Genomic DNA, 15,474 nt, shown 5'->3' on the forward strand with positions numbered 1-15,474 from the left:
ACTGCGTGATTGTCACACGCGTGAACGAGCACCGATTTGCCTGTGATTTTGGGCATTTGTCGCGATTTCTCAAAACCTGTCGGCGAGCCAAATGTGGGCTAAAATCGTGCAGTCTGAACTCGGCTTGTGAGCCAAAATCATCACAATTAAAAGAACCAAAGACTTAAACTACTTCAGTCTGTGTGCACTGAATTTATTTAATACACGAGTTTCACAATTTGAGTTAAATTACTGAAATAAATGAACTTTTCCATAACATTCTAATTTATTAAGAAGCACCTTTATTAATAATAATCATTCAGTTTTATTGGAACGAATGGCTTGTGTTGGAGTAGCTGATAATGCACTTCTTTGGTTTTCATCTTATGTAAGTGACAGGAAGCAGTTTGTTCAGATTAAGAATGGTCAATCAGAAATGTCCATTCCCAAATGATTATGAATTGATCATATAAAATGTTTATAAATAAAAAAATTATCAAAGATATGTTTAAAGAGACTTTTTACTGATTTAGATATATATCCACTGTATGTTTTGATGCACTAAAAATAATTCTAGTCTTTTGCCCAGGAATCAGACTATACTGGTCATGCTAAATGTTTCTGCTTCACAAAATAAATCATAAAGGCTCCAAAATTTCTGATGCACTGAAAAGAAGTGGTTCATGAGATTAATTTAGCTGGAAATCAGTCTACCTTGGTTGTACTGAATGTTTTTAATTCACTAAAATGTTCATTTCAGCGTAATTTTCTCTGGAAACTATCTGGTCATGCTGAATATTTTTGGACAGCACTGGTTACACTGTGCTAACTTTACTGAACTGTATTCGAATGCTTAGATTACTGAATGTGCTCACAGTGACAGTAGCCAGCAGACCCTCAGGCACATTAGCAACGATGATTCCGATGAGGAAAATGACTGCCTCCAACCAGGAGTATCCCAAAATGATTGACAGAATGAAGAAAGCCAGTCCTAGGAAGACAGCCACGCCTGTGATGATGTGAATAAAGTGCTCGATCTCCTTGGCGATGGGGGTTTTCCCTGAATCCAGTCCTGAAGTCAGTGTGGCAATGCGGCCCATCACGGTGCGATCTCCAGTGCAGACCACAATACCACGAGCAGTGCCTAACAGAGAAACAAAAAATGTCACGCTTCTAAACCTTACATTTACATAGGTAGACAGGTTCAACACTTCACTGTAGCAAATCCTGCACCTTCCACACAGTTAGTGGAGAAGAAAGCGATGTTACGGGTTTCCAGAGGATTGTCATGAGTGCAGTCAGGTGATCTCGTCTGAGGTTCTGATTCGCCGGTGAGGGAGGAGTTATCCACCTGTGTAAAGACACACAGTTGTCCACTGGGTAGCAACACAGGAACAATTATTTACAAATGACTGGTTTATAAACCACACACCTTGCAGCCATGAGAAGAGATGACTCTAAGGTCAGCTGGGATTCGGTCTCCACCTTTGACCTCTACCAGGTCGCCTGCTACCACTTCCTCAGCATTGATCTGCATCTTCTCTCCTTCACGGATTACTAATGCTTGCTGTGGATAGAAAGAGTGGGTAACACTTAATTTTAAGGAGTCCTTGTTACACAAGATACATGATACAAAGAGTGTTTTTTTCTACTCATTGTTTCTTTGTCTGTCTGTGTATTTTAAATTTGCAAGGAGTGTCGCCAGTACCTGGGGCACCATGTTTTTAAATGACTCCATGATCTTGGAGCTCTTTGCCTCCTGGAAGTAGGAGAAGCAGCCAGTGATGATGACCACAGCTGACAGCACAATACCCAGGTACAACTAAGAGGAGACCAAAGGAGACACATTCAGTTATTCTATTCATGTATTCATATTCAATATCGATTCATTGAAAAGGATGTGTGTAGTTAATGGTGCTAGTGTGTGAATGTATACGCACGTTATCTCCAGCTGGCTCATCTTCGGTAGCAGCCTGAATGGCGTAGGCCAGAAAGCAAAGAATAGCTCCGGTCCACAGCAAGATGGAGAAACCTCCGAACAGCTGACGGCAGAATTTAACCCACTCTGGTGTTGTGGGAGGTGGGGTCAGAGCATTTGGCCCATCTCTTGCCAGAAAGTCTCTAGCCTTTGCATTAGTTAAACCCTTTTGCAAAGAGAGAAAGAGAGATCATTGTCTAAATTTATTAAATCAATGTCGTGCCACTCAGTTACAAGTTAAGTAGCTACAATGCAAAAACTAATCTCAATAAATCAAGTTACTTTCAAATGCTAATTTTACATTTTATTTTAAGTATTCACTGTGTGAACATATAAAGTATGCTGTGTACTAATAAGGGTCTATTATACCAGCAGTTCTCTTCCAGGGGGCCTCAGAAAACATAGCTACATGGAGGTGACAAGATGACTTGAAATTATTTAAAATACATTCTTATTTGTTTATTGTAATTTAAAATATTACATAAATAAATATTAATGTATTATATAGTGTATGGTGCTCCCTAGTGGTCAATAATAAGCAGTTTGGTGCATCAGTCATTCCCAAGATACATTTTGAGCTAATATTATCTACTTCTTAAATATTATTTATAATAATATTATTCTACTTATTAAAAAGATCTAAACTTTTATTACATAAATAAATAAGCAAGAACCTTATTTAAAATAAGTGCTAATTACAAGATTGACACATGTATTTTTTTTCATCAACAACTGTTGTTTTAATTGTTTCATATACAGTTACAGAAACATCTTGAATCATGAAATTAATCACAGTCATTATCGTAATCTGCTGGCACCTATTGACACTCCTAGTTTCTGTTAATTTAAAAGTTTGAACACAAGTAGTTTTGTCATCATTACAGCAGAAGTACATCCTACAGGGGATGCAAAACGTTAATAAACCAATCTATTACCGGTATACAGAGTATGGTGCTCCCTAGTGGACAATTAGTGCTGCAAAACTGTCATTCTCAAGACCTGTTCTTCATACACTTAAACTCAGATAAGTATGTTATGCTCTATTATATTTTAAATCACCTAAACACATCAGATTTATATTTGGAAAAGGGTGTTTTTTTGTTGTTGTTTTTTATTTTATTTTTATTATTATAATTTTTTAGAAAACATGGAAACCTGGTTTTAGAATACACTAAATAATTTGTGAGTTTACCTGAACAATGTCTGTCTGAAATTTCCGGCATACTTCCTCAACTGACATCTTGTGTTCTGTCTGAAATGGAAGGTAAAAAGTGAAATTAACAAAAGAAAAAGACAAAAGATTGCTACCATGCTGCTTTGTGAGTGTGATTGTTACCAAGGGAACTTCTTTTTTCAGATCATCAAGATCCTTGACCCCCTTCTTCTGCTTCTTTGGAGAAACTTTGTCATCTTTATCTTGCGTGGTGGCCACGCGGTAGCTATCCGATCGCCCATACTAAAACACAGAGATTAATCAGTTAATTAACTTTTGACATTCAGTCACAGAAACTGAGATTTTCATCTCTACCTGCTGTGGTTCAAACAACATAAGATCATAATAAAGAACATTTCAAGTCATTTACCCTACATTTACAGTGATTTCAGTTTGAACACTGGTCTGGCAGATGGTGGATCATGGGTAGTGTCCGAACAGATCCGTCCCTTTTGTGCTTGTGTGGTCCCCTCAAAGAGGTAATTTAACCTCATTTAATTTGCTGAAAGAATACAGAACTTCCCACCGTTCTGTCATTCATATGAAGTGAGTGTGGCATCACAAAGACTCTTGTTGTGCATCAAAGACACTCTGATTAGGTTGAATATCAGTCTGTTTCAGTTTACAGTGTCATGAAAGTCTAAAATGTGTAGTGAAACATGCATGCAGACACAACACATTTCAGAGAGTGCATGAGCTTCAAAACATATTAAATATAATTTTTCACGCTTTGTTCTTTATCTAAATGAAAACAGAACCGACACGCCTGGTTTAGACCAAAAGACGTAGACTCACACACACAGCCAGTTGATGCCTATTAAAAGAGAATGAGAACGTGAGAGAAGAAGATGGATGGATAGATAAAAAGAAACAAAACAGGGGAGAAGATGGAAAGAGAAAAGAGCTTTCAGATGTGGGGATTGAGAGAAAGCTGACAGACTAAGAGAGAAATTCAAAGAGAGAGAGATTACCAGAGAGAAAGAGGGAGAGACAGAGGAATATGTGTCACTTCCTGTGTGGTAATTAGATATTGACCTGCTGCTCTATCAGTGTGAGCTTGTCGCAGTCAGCGGCTGCTTTTAATGCCTGATGACTCTCAGCATCACACCACCTGCCCAAAACCAAGCGGACACACAGCCGCACACACACAGTGACCTTCTAACCAGCCTGCATGGGACACAACAATGCCACGGATCCTGTGACAAAAGCGAGTGCGTGTATGGTAGGTGACACCACTGAATAATTAAGTGAATAGAAAGTGAGGATCACCCTTATCAGCTCACACTGATCTTACAGCACATCTAAAAGCACATCTAGGAGCTTTTAGAGTTTGACTTTGTAATAGTGGCATAACAGTGTGAAAGCTTGTAAAAAAAATTAAAACTGATGAGATATACTTGGAAACACTGCAAACATACACACAGGTCCTCTTTCATATCTATCAAATTAAAGACAGCTGAATACACACAAAGAACAAAGGGAACGATGAGAGAAATGAGAAGGAGAAACCCATAACGAGAGTTGTGGTCAGAGGAAAATAGATTAAAAAGAAAATAATAATAATAATAATATATGCTGTGTAATATGTTTCTATACTTTTTCTGTTTTTATGGTAGGTGTGTGTCTTTAGATGTGAAGGATCTGCACTGATACCTGCACTGCGGCCAAGAACAGAGCATACTCTTTCTCTCACAGACAAACCTGATGCAAATTCTTAGAGATATCAGATTAATATTAACTTTGAGTAAAGCTCATGTTGAGAGATAAACTATCAGACATACAGAAAGGGTCTGAGAAAAAGAGGACAAGAAGATCAGTTTCTAAATCTTTTTGCCACACCTGTTAATGGAAGATCCATTGAAAAGTGTACATAAATAAAAAAAATAAAAATAAACATAAATAACATTTATTTATTAACATAAATAACATAAATACATTTTCTACTAAGATAAATGTTGTTATACCATGGAAGTTACTTCATCTTTGAATTGTTCATGTCACATACATTAGTGAAGGCCTGATTCTTACACTGTTATTGAAAACATTTTATTTTCAGTTCATAATAAATTTATTGGCAAGTAACTTTAGAAACTGGTGAGTAAAGTTTTTTTTCGTGCCAAAGCCACTTATTTGAACCTTAGAGAAAACCCTTCAAATCTGCAGTTATTTATCATTATCATTGCTATATTTATGTGATTTAAATTACAGTATGGTTTACAGTAGAAGTCTACCGTAGAAGGTGCATGTCATTAAAAGGTGACAGTGGTTATCTAATTCCTGATGAGATATAACTGTGCTCTTTTGGTAACATTACTGACTGACATACTGCTCTGTGAGAGAACCAGAGACGATGGGCTGGAATTACACACCAGCACAAAGACATTTCAGCTGACTAAGACAGAACACACACACACACACACACACACACACACACACACACACACAGTCTCTGGTACCGACTTATGTCTGTCCCCTGAACTCTTCTCACAAATTATTGATGCTCTTGAAACTGAAGGACTCATTCAGTCTACATGTGTGCACATGTAAGTTCACATTCTACCGAACAAGAGATACAGAGAGAAGAAAAGTGTGTGGCTGTCGAGCTCAGGGACTTATGTATGTCCATATAAGCTTGGGCAGAGGGACTGAGATAGATTTTGCAACATAGAGAAAGAAAGAAAGAAAGAAAGAAAGAAAGAAAGAAAGAAAGAAAGAAAGAAAGTGTGTGTGTGTGTGTGTGTGTGTGCTCTTGTTTTTGTGACATATCAGGACACAACTTTGTATAATGACATGGGTATGACACAGGTATTACAAGGAGAGGGTGACTTATGAGAACATAACCCATGTCCCCATTTTTCAAAACGCTTATGAATCATACAGAATGAGTTTTTTTGAGAAAGTAAAAATGTACAAAGTTTCCTGTGAGGGTTAGGGTTAGGTGTAGGGTTGGTGTAGGGCCATAGAATATACAGTTTGTACAGTATAAAAACCATTACGCCTATGGGATGTCCCCACTTTTCACAAAAACAAACGTGTGTGTGAGAGAGAGAGATGACAAAAAGCACATATTTATTTCCTTTCATATTTTCCACACCATTTTTCTATGGTTGCAGCACAGAATTGGTCATCCATATGTTTTGTCCATCTCCCCAGAGGAGCAGGGCTGTACATTTTAAACTTAATTTTGGCAACTTTAGAAACCACAAAAGCATGCAGATGTTAGCCTTGAAGCTAAAAACCATTGACTAACACAGATCACTTAAATGGCTCAACATTAAACAAATTAAAATAACATTTCAATCAAGACTTAATTATAAAATACATATTTTCTTCAGCTTCTACTTTTTCAATTTCTTCAACATCTTATAATCAGGATATATGAGGTAGTCTAATTTTAAAAGTGTGATTTCTACCTGAAATTACTGGTAATGTAAATGAACAAAATCTTATAAAACTGCATTTTTTCTAATGAATATGCATTTTTCTAGTGAATATTTTATTGGGTATATATTGTGATTAAAAAAAATATAAAAATCATAAAACTCTTCCTCACTGAGTTTGTCCTTGTCGTGATGACAATGTAAGTTAATCTGTGAATAAGCAAAGCAAACCTTCCCTTTAGGAAGAGCAAAGGGCACTGCAGCCTTCATGAATGTTCACAAAAGTGCAACAAGCACACTGTTCTCCATGCAGTGTCATCTTGTCCTTACAAGCTTTTGGTGGGAGAGGACTAAATTAATAAATACTGTAATACTTTTACACAAACACCTTAATGCTTATTAATACAGAGATGTCCACATACAGACAGAACAGAATAGTCACTTCAGTACAATTTTGGGTCAGTATGATTTTTTTTATTAAATCAACATTTTTTTTTTTTATTCATTTGATTTGATCAAAAGTGACAATAAAACTATTTATAATCTTACAAAAGATTTTAATATCAAATAAATGCTGTTCTTTTGGTCTTTCTTTTCATCAAAGAATCATATTTAAAAAAAAAAATTTCACAGTTTCCACAAAAATATTAAGCAACACAACTGTTATAAACATTAATAATAATAAGAAGAAATGTTTCATAAATACCAAATCGTCATATTGGAATGATTTGACAGTAATGGCTCCTGAAAAACTCAGTTTTGCCATCACAGGAATGAATTACATTTTTAAATATAGTAAAAAAGAGAACCTTATTTTAAATTTAACCCTGAATCAACAACAGAACTAACAAATATTGCTACAAGTGTGACTGCATCATATAATAATTGCTGTTAATAGTGTTCATCGTCTGGCTGACTACGTCTTGTATTAATTTGTTCTGAAAAAATCCTCTCATACGTGCACAAACTGTCAGTCACCACTTATAAGCTACTACTAAATATTGTAGAAACGTAATTTTCTGTAAAGTTGCTTTGTAACGATTTGTATTGTAAAAAGCGCTATACAAATAAACTTGAATTGAAATTTACATTTAGTCATTCTGCAGATGCTTTTACCCAGAGCAACTTACAATTGTTGACTAAAGAGGCAACCAGACACAGGAAGTGCTCGTAATACCAAGTTTCAGGTATTGTTCATATAAGTACAAGCTAGAAAGGGAAGGAATAAATAAAGAGAAAGACAGATTTCCTCTCTTTAATTTAAGATGACAGACAATTAAAGATTTCCTCTCTTTAATTTAAGATGAAGTAGTGTCAAAAGAGATGGGTTTTCAGCTGTTGCTTGAAAATATCAGCTGTCACCTGAAAATTGTCATATTTCACAATATTATTGTTTTACTTTATTTTTGATCAAACAGATGCAGCCTCTGTGAGTATAAGAAAAATAAGAAAATCTTACGGATCCCAGACTTTTGGAAAGCAGTGTAACTTGTGGCAATGATGAAACCACCATCGAAACCATCTTAATCAAACGAAATAGAAATCATATCGTTTTACACCATTTGTTACGATGGTGTTTTAGAGCCACGCAAATAAAAAATGATAAAAAGATTACAATAAAGTCTTTTTTTTAATAAAGTCAAAATATTTTTGGAATAAAGTCAATATTATGATAATTAAGTTGTAGCAGTTACGAGAATATATAGTTATAATATATATAGTTATATAGTTAATATATATAGTATATAGTTATAATATTTCGAAAGTACAGTATAGTCTATTTTGTGCATGCAAATGGCCCAGATTGGGAGCATTGGGAGAAATTCCAGAGGCCTGGCAACTGATTTGAATATATGTGGGATTGTCAGCATGAAGTATCCTATGTCATATAATCAGAGGTACAGTATGCTTGGAAATAATATTTCATGTGTCCGAATGCATTTGTTACTTGTAGAGCGCCAGTCACCCTATAATAGCAATAAGCATTGTACTTTGGTGCTATTAATGTAAAACAAAGTCTCAGCTTTCAAATTCTATCAGTTTTATAGCAAAATCCTAAAAGGATGTTCAGGACCAGAGGGTCTTCTCAGTCCAGCTAGTCCTGATCTCTAGGCAGCATGGTGCCAGCTCTAAAGCATTTGACTGTTATGGCAGCAGACACATCAGTACTGCCCTGAGAGTGCTGTTTGGTGTGTGTGATACATTGCTGTGAGTGTGTCAATGACTTTTACACGTCGATACAGCCATAAAAAGGTCTTTTTGATCTGGCATGAGTGTGTATTTGTGTGCTTGACTCTGGGGACTGACCTTAAAAGTGTGAGTCATGAAGTACTTCAAGAGCAGATAAGACTGAACACTTCATCCAGTTTGTGACTGAATGAGTGTGTGTGCGTGTAAGTGACCTTGCTGTACTATCTGTTACATTGTGAGATGTAGACCAGGCTAGATCTGGGCCTCAAAGTACAGAATAAATAATCTATATTTAAAAACAATCTTTCCAATGCCATATTACTTATTTAAAACATCCCTTCAAAAATCATGGTAAAATCATTTTAAAAAATGTAAAAAAAAATTCTAGTTATCTCAAGCACTAAAAGATTTTGTGTAGAAATTGATATTTGTGAGGAAAAAAAATCATTTATAAAACTTGTGTTTTAACAAAAGACTAGAAATCCTGATGAACGTTCAATATATGGAATAATGGAATTTATTTATTATTATTTTATTTTGTATATATATATTTTGACACTCCTACTTTCAATTGCTTTTTTTCAGCCAGAGCCAAAAAGTTTGAGAATCACTGGTTTGAACCAACAGAAAAATGAATAAACCTCCTTCATTAATAAAGAATACTGAGATTAAATAATTACTATGATGAGGTCATTTAATTCCTTTACACAGAATCCTCACATAACCCTTCCACAGCTCAACCAACAAACACACACACACACACACACACACACACACACACATTTAAAGGATTGTAAAAGAAAAAAATAAGGGTGGAGAGGGGTTGTTGCAATATAATTTCATTTGGTCAGCGCTTTCTAAAATCAACATTGAACAAAATCTATAATCCTCCTTGTTAAATTATTACCTCTATATCCCCTCCTGTTCTTTCCTATCCATTACTCTATACTTCCATCTGTCTGTACTTCATCCACTCAGCCAAGCAGAGCCAAGCAGCTTTGCCAGAGTGTGGGGCATCTGTGTGTATGTTCTTAATTGGAAAAATAAATCACCGTCCCAAACTACAGTCACAGCAGGACACACAGATTCTTCACGTCTCAAAGGTGTTGTCCAAGAATTCCTCTCTTTATTCTGTCTCATACAGACATACTGTACACACTTCATAAGCAGTTTCTCTTGCCATTTTATAATTTTTAACTCCCTAGTTAGTACTTAGTCACGTTCTCTCTGACATCTGACATTTATTGTTCATTACAGCTCTAGTTAAAGCAGAACTGATGGTCAGCTGCCCAAGAATTCCTTCTGTCACAAATGGACTATTATTTCTCTGCTCCTCTACCAACAAAGGATGCATTAATAAATGATTGTGTGGTGTGGATGTGGAACCTGAACCTCCACCTCCACACATGTCCCCACTGATGGACCTGAGGGGGCAGTTACGCTACATCAACACTGGGGAAAGAGGAGGAGAGAGTAATCTGACCTTGAGTATCCTCTCCACTCACAGACGTCGAATGGACAGAATGTGATAACGAAACCTAACACACTTGTAAGCCCAAATGTGTAATTTTATGCAGAGACAATTGTCAGTAAGACACTTTTAAGTTGTCTTTAAGTTGACTTAAAAGGGAAAACATAGTGCAGAAATTGCATTCTTCACCTTTAACCTTTAACAACAACAAATCTTTCATACCTCTAAATGTGGTCCAATAACATTGATACATTGAGAGACTGTACCAGAAGCCTGTAGTTATAAGAGGCGTATGATGTGGGTCAATTAGTTCAAAATAATTCTGTCATTTCAATCCTATAGTAAAGTCATATTAATACAAAGGCAGCAATAAAATGTTCTAATTATTGATTATGTGCTCAACTGAAGGATGTTATACAGAATTTCCATTTATTCAGGACATGATGTTCGGAGAGGACATGCATTGATAAATGACATTATTTATTTATTAAATGTATTATTACATTTAAAACACAATCGATGTACTTTATATACACTACTGTGCAAACGTCTTAGGCCATTAGTATTTTCACCAACAACAGTAGAACAAAATGTCATGTCTCACAGGACCACGGTGCTACATAAATACAGACATACAACAATGAAGTAAAACAGTATAAACCTATACACAACTAAACTACTGACAGATTTTGACTATTAATATAGTATATATAAATGTTTACCTATATACAAGCTAAAAAATACAGACTACACGAATGCTTCACATAATACTATACCTATACAAAACTAACCTTTTGACTTTAAATACTATATATAAATGTTTACCTATATATAAACTAAAAACAACATACAAACTATCCATATGCTACACATAAACACTGTATATATAGACAAATTAACCTACAGATTTTGAATATGAACATACTATATATAAATGTTTACCTATACATAGACTGAATAGGAAAAATATATACGTAGACTATACGAATGCTTCACATAATACTGCACATGTGCAAAGAAAAACATCGTAAGTCAAGCAGCTGGCTGGGGAATAGTGCAAGATGACTTGTAGTGCATGTAAACACATATTTGAGTCTTTTATGGGATTATGTGCACACAGCAGTGTGTGTGGAAAGTGTCTAGTGTGCATAGAGGAGAATTGCACAAGAAGGATTCTTTTTTAATCATTTACCTTCTCTTAACTAAATCAAATCAACATTTGGTTGCATTTACAGGTAGGTTTCTTCAAGTGTTTTGTAGACAGCGCATCATCACGTGTCTGAAGATGCCATCAGATGTTCTCTCCCTCTCTCTCTTGGGTTAACAATGAAGCAATATTTAAATGGGTTTACACTAAATTAATAATCATTATTGACATGCTCATAAGAAATATTTTTAATTTAGATTACTACAATCAATTTGTATATTACATGTATACATGTAGATAAACATTTTAATAGAGTAAGCTGTGCACATTCTTGGTGTTTGTTTCCTTCTGGTCTTTTTAAATGGCAAGACTTCAACCTTTAATAACTGAAATTAATGTTTTACATGATTTTAATGTTTTCACATTTAAATAAGTCATACAGGGTTTTAAAGGGGTCATATGATGCGATTTTAACTGTTCCTTTCTCTTTGGAGTGTTACAAGCTCTTGGTGCATGAAGAAGATCTGTGAAGTTACAAAGACTAAAGTCTCATATCCAAAGAGATATTCTTTATCAAAGTTAAGACTCTTCCACGCCCCCCTAAAATGGCTTTTTTAAACCCGCACCCACATCTTTACGTCACTGTGTGGAAAATCTGTGTAATCCCGCCCAAATGTTCACGCAAAGAAAAAAGGCCTGGTTTCAGTAACTGCAGTTAGTGTTGAAGCAGCCATGTCAGAGAGATCCTGTGTGTTTCGAGGCAAAAGCAAAAGCACTTTATTTGGCCTTCTGAAAGAAAATGCATTTTAGGAATCTTTAAGATCACTTACAACGACTGTTTCGTGTAGGAGAGGAGGTAATTCTGACTTTACTATGAGTTTCCACATTGCGTGTGTAAGTGTGTGTGTGTGTGAGTGTGTGTGTGAAAGAGAGAGAGAGCAGGTCAGCTGTCTTAACCGTCCATGACTCGTGTACTGCAAACACATACGAGCTTCATCACTGTGTCTGTCACACCACTCTGTTCATCTTTCGGGCTTGAACTGATGGTAAAACTAAGGACATTATTAACTGTCTTTACATTTATGTATTTATGGAAAGGTGGTGCGTAATATTTCCAACATGTCCTTGCAGTGTTCGGCCAATCACAATGCATTGGTTCAGTTGGCCAATCAGAGCAGACTGCGCTTTTCAGAAGGAGGGACTTTACATTTGAGAGAGGCGGGGCATAGAGGACCTACAATAATGTACAGTATTTTAAAAAATAATGTGTTTTTTTGAACATTAAAGCATGTCAACATATTCTGTTACACCAAATACACGAAATAATGATCTTTTAAAAAGCATCATATGCCCCTTTTAATGTTTTTACATTCAAATAAGTCATACAGGGTTGGAACTGCATGAAGATATGATGATAAAATCGTACTCTTTAGATTCAATATGAATGGCGTGCTCAATCCCTTTTAAGTTTGATTTGGGTGCTCTTCGGTCCAAGGTAGAACATCTTAAGAGGCAGTGTAGAGAAAAGAAATCTCTGATAGCCGAGGCACTCCATAAGTAAAATGTCTTTATTCCAAAAATGACATGTCCTAAATGGACAACTTTAAAATGCCCACGCGTAGCGGCAATGCTTCTTCAGGGCATGTCATTTTTGCAATAAAGACATTTTAATTATGGAGTGCCTAGGCTATCAGAAATTTCTTTTCTCTACACTGCCTCTTAAAATCGTACTCTTGTTAACTATCCCTTTAATAGACCATTTGAAATCCAGGAATTCATGACCTCTATGAAATTTGTTTAATTTCCTCTATTGGCTTTTCGTATCCGCATCTCGTGCCTATCACAGACCGTTGTTGGGAATTTCCTCTCGCGTGGCTCCGCCTCGTGTTTGACGCAGAAAGCGGCCTGTAGAGCTGGGATGATGATGATGATGATGATGTTGCACTGCCGCGAGCATCACTGCGACACAACCGGCACGGCGCGCGGCAGAATCGTCTGAACGTTAAACTGATAGAAAACTGTGCTTAAGAAACCAGCATGTCTGTTTAACCACACAAGCGCTCGGATTAATCCATGACTTGACAAAACTGTCTGCGTAGCGCTGCTGGTTCAGTTTTGACGCATTCACTGCAGCGCGTCTGTGACATTAAGTACTGCGCTGTTTAATGTTTCTAACGGATCTTTTATAGCTGAAGCCGGTCTCTCCGGTTCCCTGGCAACGGCTATAAATTCTCTCCGCGCCTCGTTGCTTCCTCGGCGCGTCATACAGACACGTGACTCCGAGCGCGATAAAAAATCGCAGATGAGACAAACTGCGCCACTCGCTGACATTCGTTTCACCCCAACGCAGTTACACACTGCAGCCTACCTGATGATTCTCCATTAGCCGCTATTAAATTTTCAACATTAGGGTTCATCATTCAGAACTGGATCTATTAAATCTGTCCTGTCAGTGATTACCCGCGTGAAGTTATGTCACAGATGCAGGAAATAAGCCGTCTGAAGTACAGATTTCGGATAACCGCATTATGACGCATGGACTTCAGCTATGGACCGGCTTTGAGATGTGTGTGTTTTTGTGTGTGTGTGTTGACACCAGTCACTCAAACACACCCAGAAATGCCGACTGTGCCCGTAAATACAACAATGACTCAAATTCACATTCAGTACATCCGGATTAACTGATCAGAACAGGAGGCGCGCGCTGCTGACAGTAGCCTCAGTACAGAAGGATGGGTGGAAATGGGGTGCTGGAGGGGGGAAGGGGGGGAGAAACAGTTCTAAAACATGTCAAAACGAACTGACAAAACAACTTCTGAGCATACACATTCTGAATAGAAACATACATCACGCATTCATCAGCCAAAGACAGATAGACCTATAGACCTATAGGTCTCCAGCATAACCCTATTAAACTGGCACGTGAAGGTTACTAAGATAACCTTCCAGATACTATAATTAACACAACACCGACAAGCTTTCAGTTAATATGCCAGGTGTAACGTCATCTGCGTCTACGCCACAGACTGTATAAAAACAGGTCTGCGCGGACTATGACGACAGCGTCTAAAAGTTATGAAAAGCAGTTCCTCTGCATTTGCTGCTGGTCATTCACAACCTTTAATCACAATGTCAAATTTATAATGTCTAATCTGTGACGTGTGTTTCTAGAGCGTCCTGTCCCATCAGTTTGTCGCAGTCTCGAAATCCGCATATAAGTCAATGTCATTCTGTCACTTTAGCTATATCTGACAGCATAAGACATGACGCTGCGTTTTACAGCATTTAAACCTGCTCAATAAAGTTTAAATTCATTTGAAACATTGTTTTAACCCTTTTCTGTTTGCTACGATGCAGTCAAAGAGAGGTGTCGTACTTACCCCCATGGTTGCGCAGTCAGTCCGTTCTCTTCAGGTAATATTGGAGTGATGGAGAGAGGGACAGCCTTTTACGAAGAGAGAATGGCAATCATCAGAAAGGAGAATAATTAACTTATACCTGGTTTAAAAACTTTGATTCGGGGTGCTTTACCTCGGCTGAGGGACCTAATGCGCACACTTTCACGTCAAGATATAAAATCAAGTTATTCGTTGCAACATGAAGTTAATGAATCTGACAACTTGTTAAGGATTAAACAAACTAAATGGTAAAATGAAATTCGACGGCGAGGCAGTGCATTTCGCATGGATGCCGGTCTCGTGCGATGCTCTTAGTTGTTGCGATTAAAGCCGGCAAAACTGCGAAGCCACACGGACACCTTTTTATGATCTGGTGTCTCTCCGCAGCACCGCAGCTGTCGCATCACTCCGCCTGGAAAGAAGCGCCGGTGGATGTGAGAGATGCGCTTCTCAAAGGAACGCCCACATTGGCGCTCTCAGCCAATAGACGCACGCACGCTTTAATATCGACGTATCATCTGTCCAATCAACGCGCAGGCAGCAGATACATGTCATCAATCGGAAGCGGCTGAGGCTCCTCCTGCGGTACTGCAGAATTCCTAAGGTAACAGTCGCACAGCATCATCGCGTGCTTTGAGATAATCTCTTTTTTGATAAAATGGACTAAGAATAAGCTAAGTCATAATCGGTGTGATTGCATGATTAATGTATTGTAAAC

General features: G+C 37.1%; 1 protein-coding gene across 1 annotated transcript in view; it reads right to left on the reverse strand.

The window, feature by feature from the left end:
- Nucleotides 1-15,138, reverse strand: part of LOC132102943 (sodium/potassium-transporting ATPase subunit alpha-3-like) — a 28,151-nt gene extending 13,013 nt beyond the window's left edge. Inside the window, exons 1-9 of the mRNA XM_059507686.1 lie at nucleotides 14,890-15,138; nucleotides 14,739-14,803; nucleotides 3,294-3,413; nucleotides 3,150-3,209; nucleotides 1,920-2,123; nucleotides 1,688-1,801; nucleotides 1,412-1,546; nucleotides 1,213-1,330; nucleotides 855-1,123 (exon numbers count right to left, since the gene is read on the reverse strand). Of these exons, the coding sequence (XP_059363669.1) occupies nucleotides 855-1,123; nucleotides 1,213-1,330; nucleotides 1,412-1,546; nucleotides 1,688-1,801; nucleotides 1,920-2,123; nucleotides 3,150-3,209; nucleotides 3,294-3,413; nucleotides 14,739-14,744 (1,026 nt within the window). The 5' untranslated portion in view covers nucleotides 14,745-14,803; nucleotides 14,890-15,138. The remainder of the gene's footprint in view (nucleotides 1-854; nucleotides 1,124-1,212; nucleotides 1,331-1,411; nucleotides 1,547-1,687; nucleotides 1,802-1,919; nucleotides 2,124-3,149; nucleotides 3,210-3,293; nucleotides 3,414-14,738; nucleotides 14,804-14,889) is intronic.
- Between the last annotated feature and the right edge of the window lie 336 nt (nucleotides 15,139-15,474).

The sequence above is a fragment of the Carassius carassius genome, chromosome 24 (assembly GCF_963082965.1).
Source record: "Carassius carassius chromosome 24, fCarCar2.1, whole genome shotgun sequence".
Classification (NCBI taxonomy): domain Eukaryota; kingdom Metazoa; phylum Chordata; class Actinopteri; order Cypriniformes; family Cyprinidae; genus Carassius; species Carassius carassius.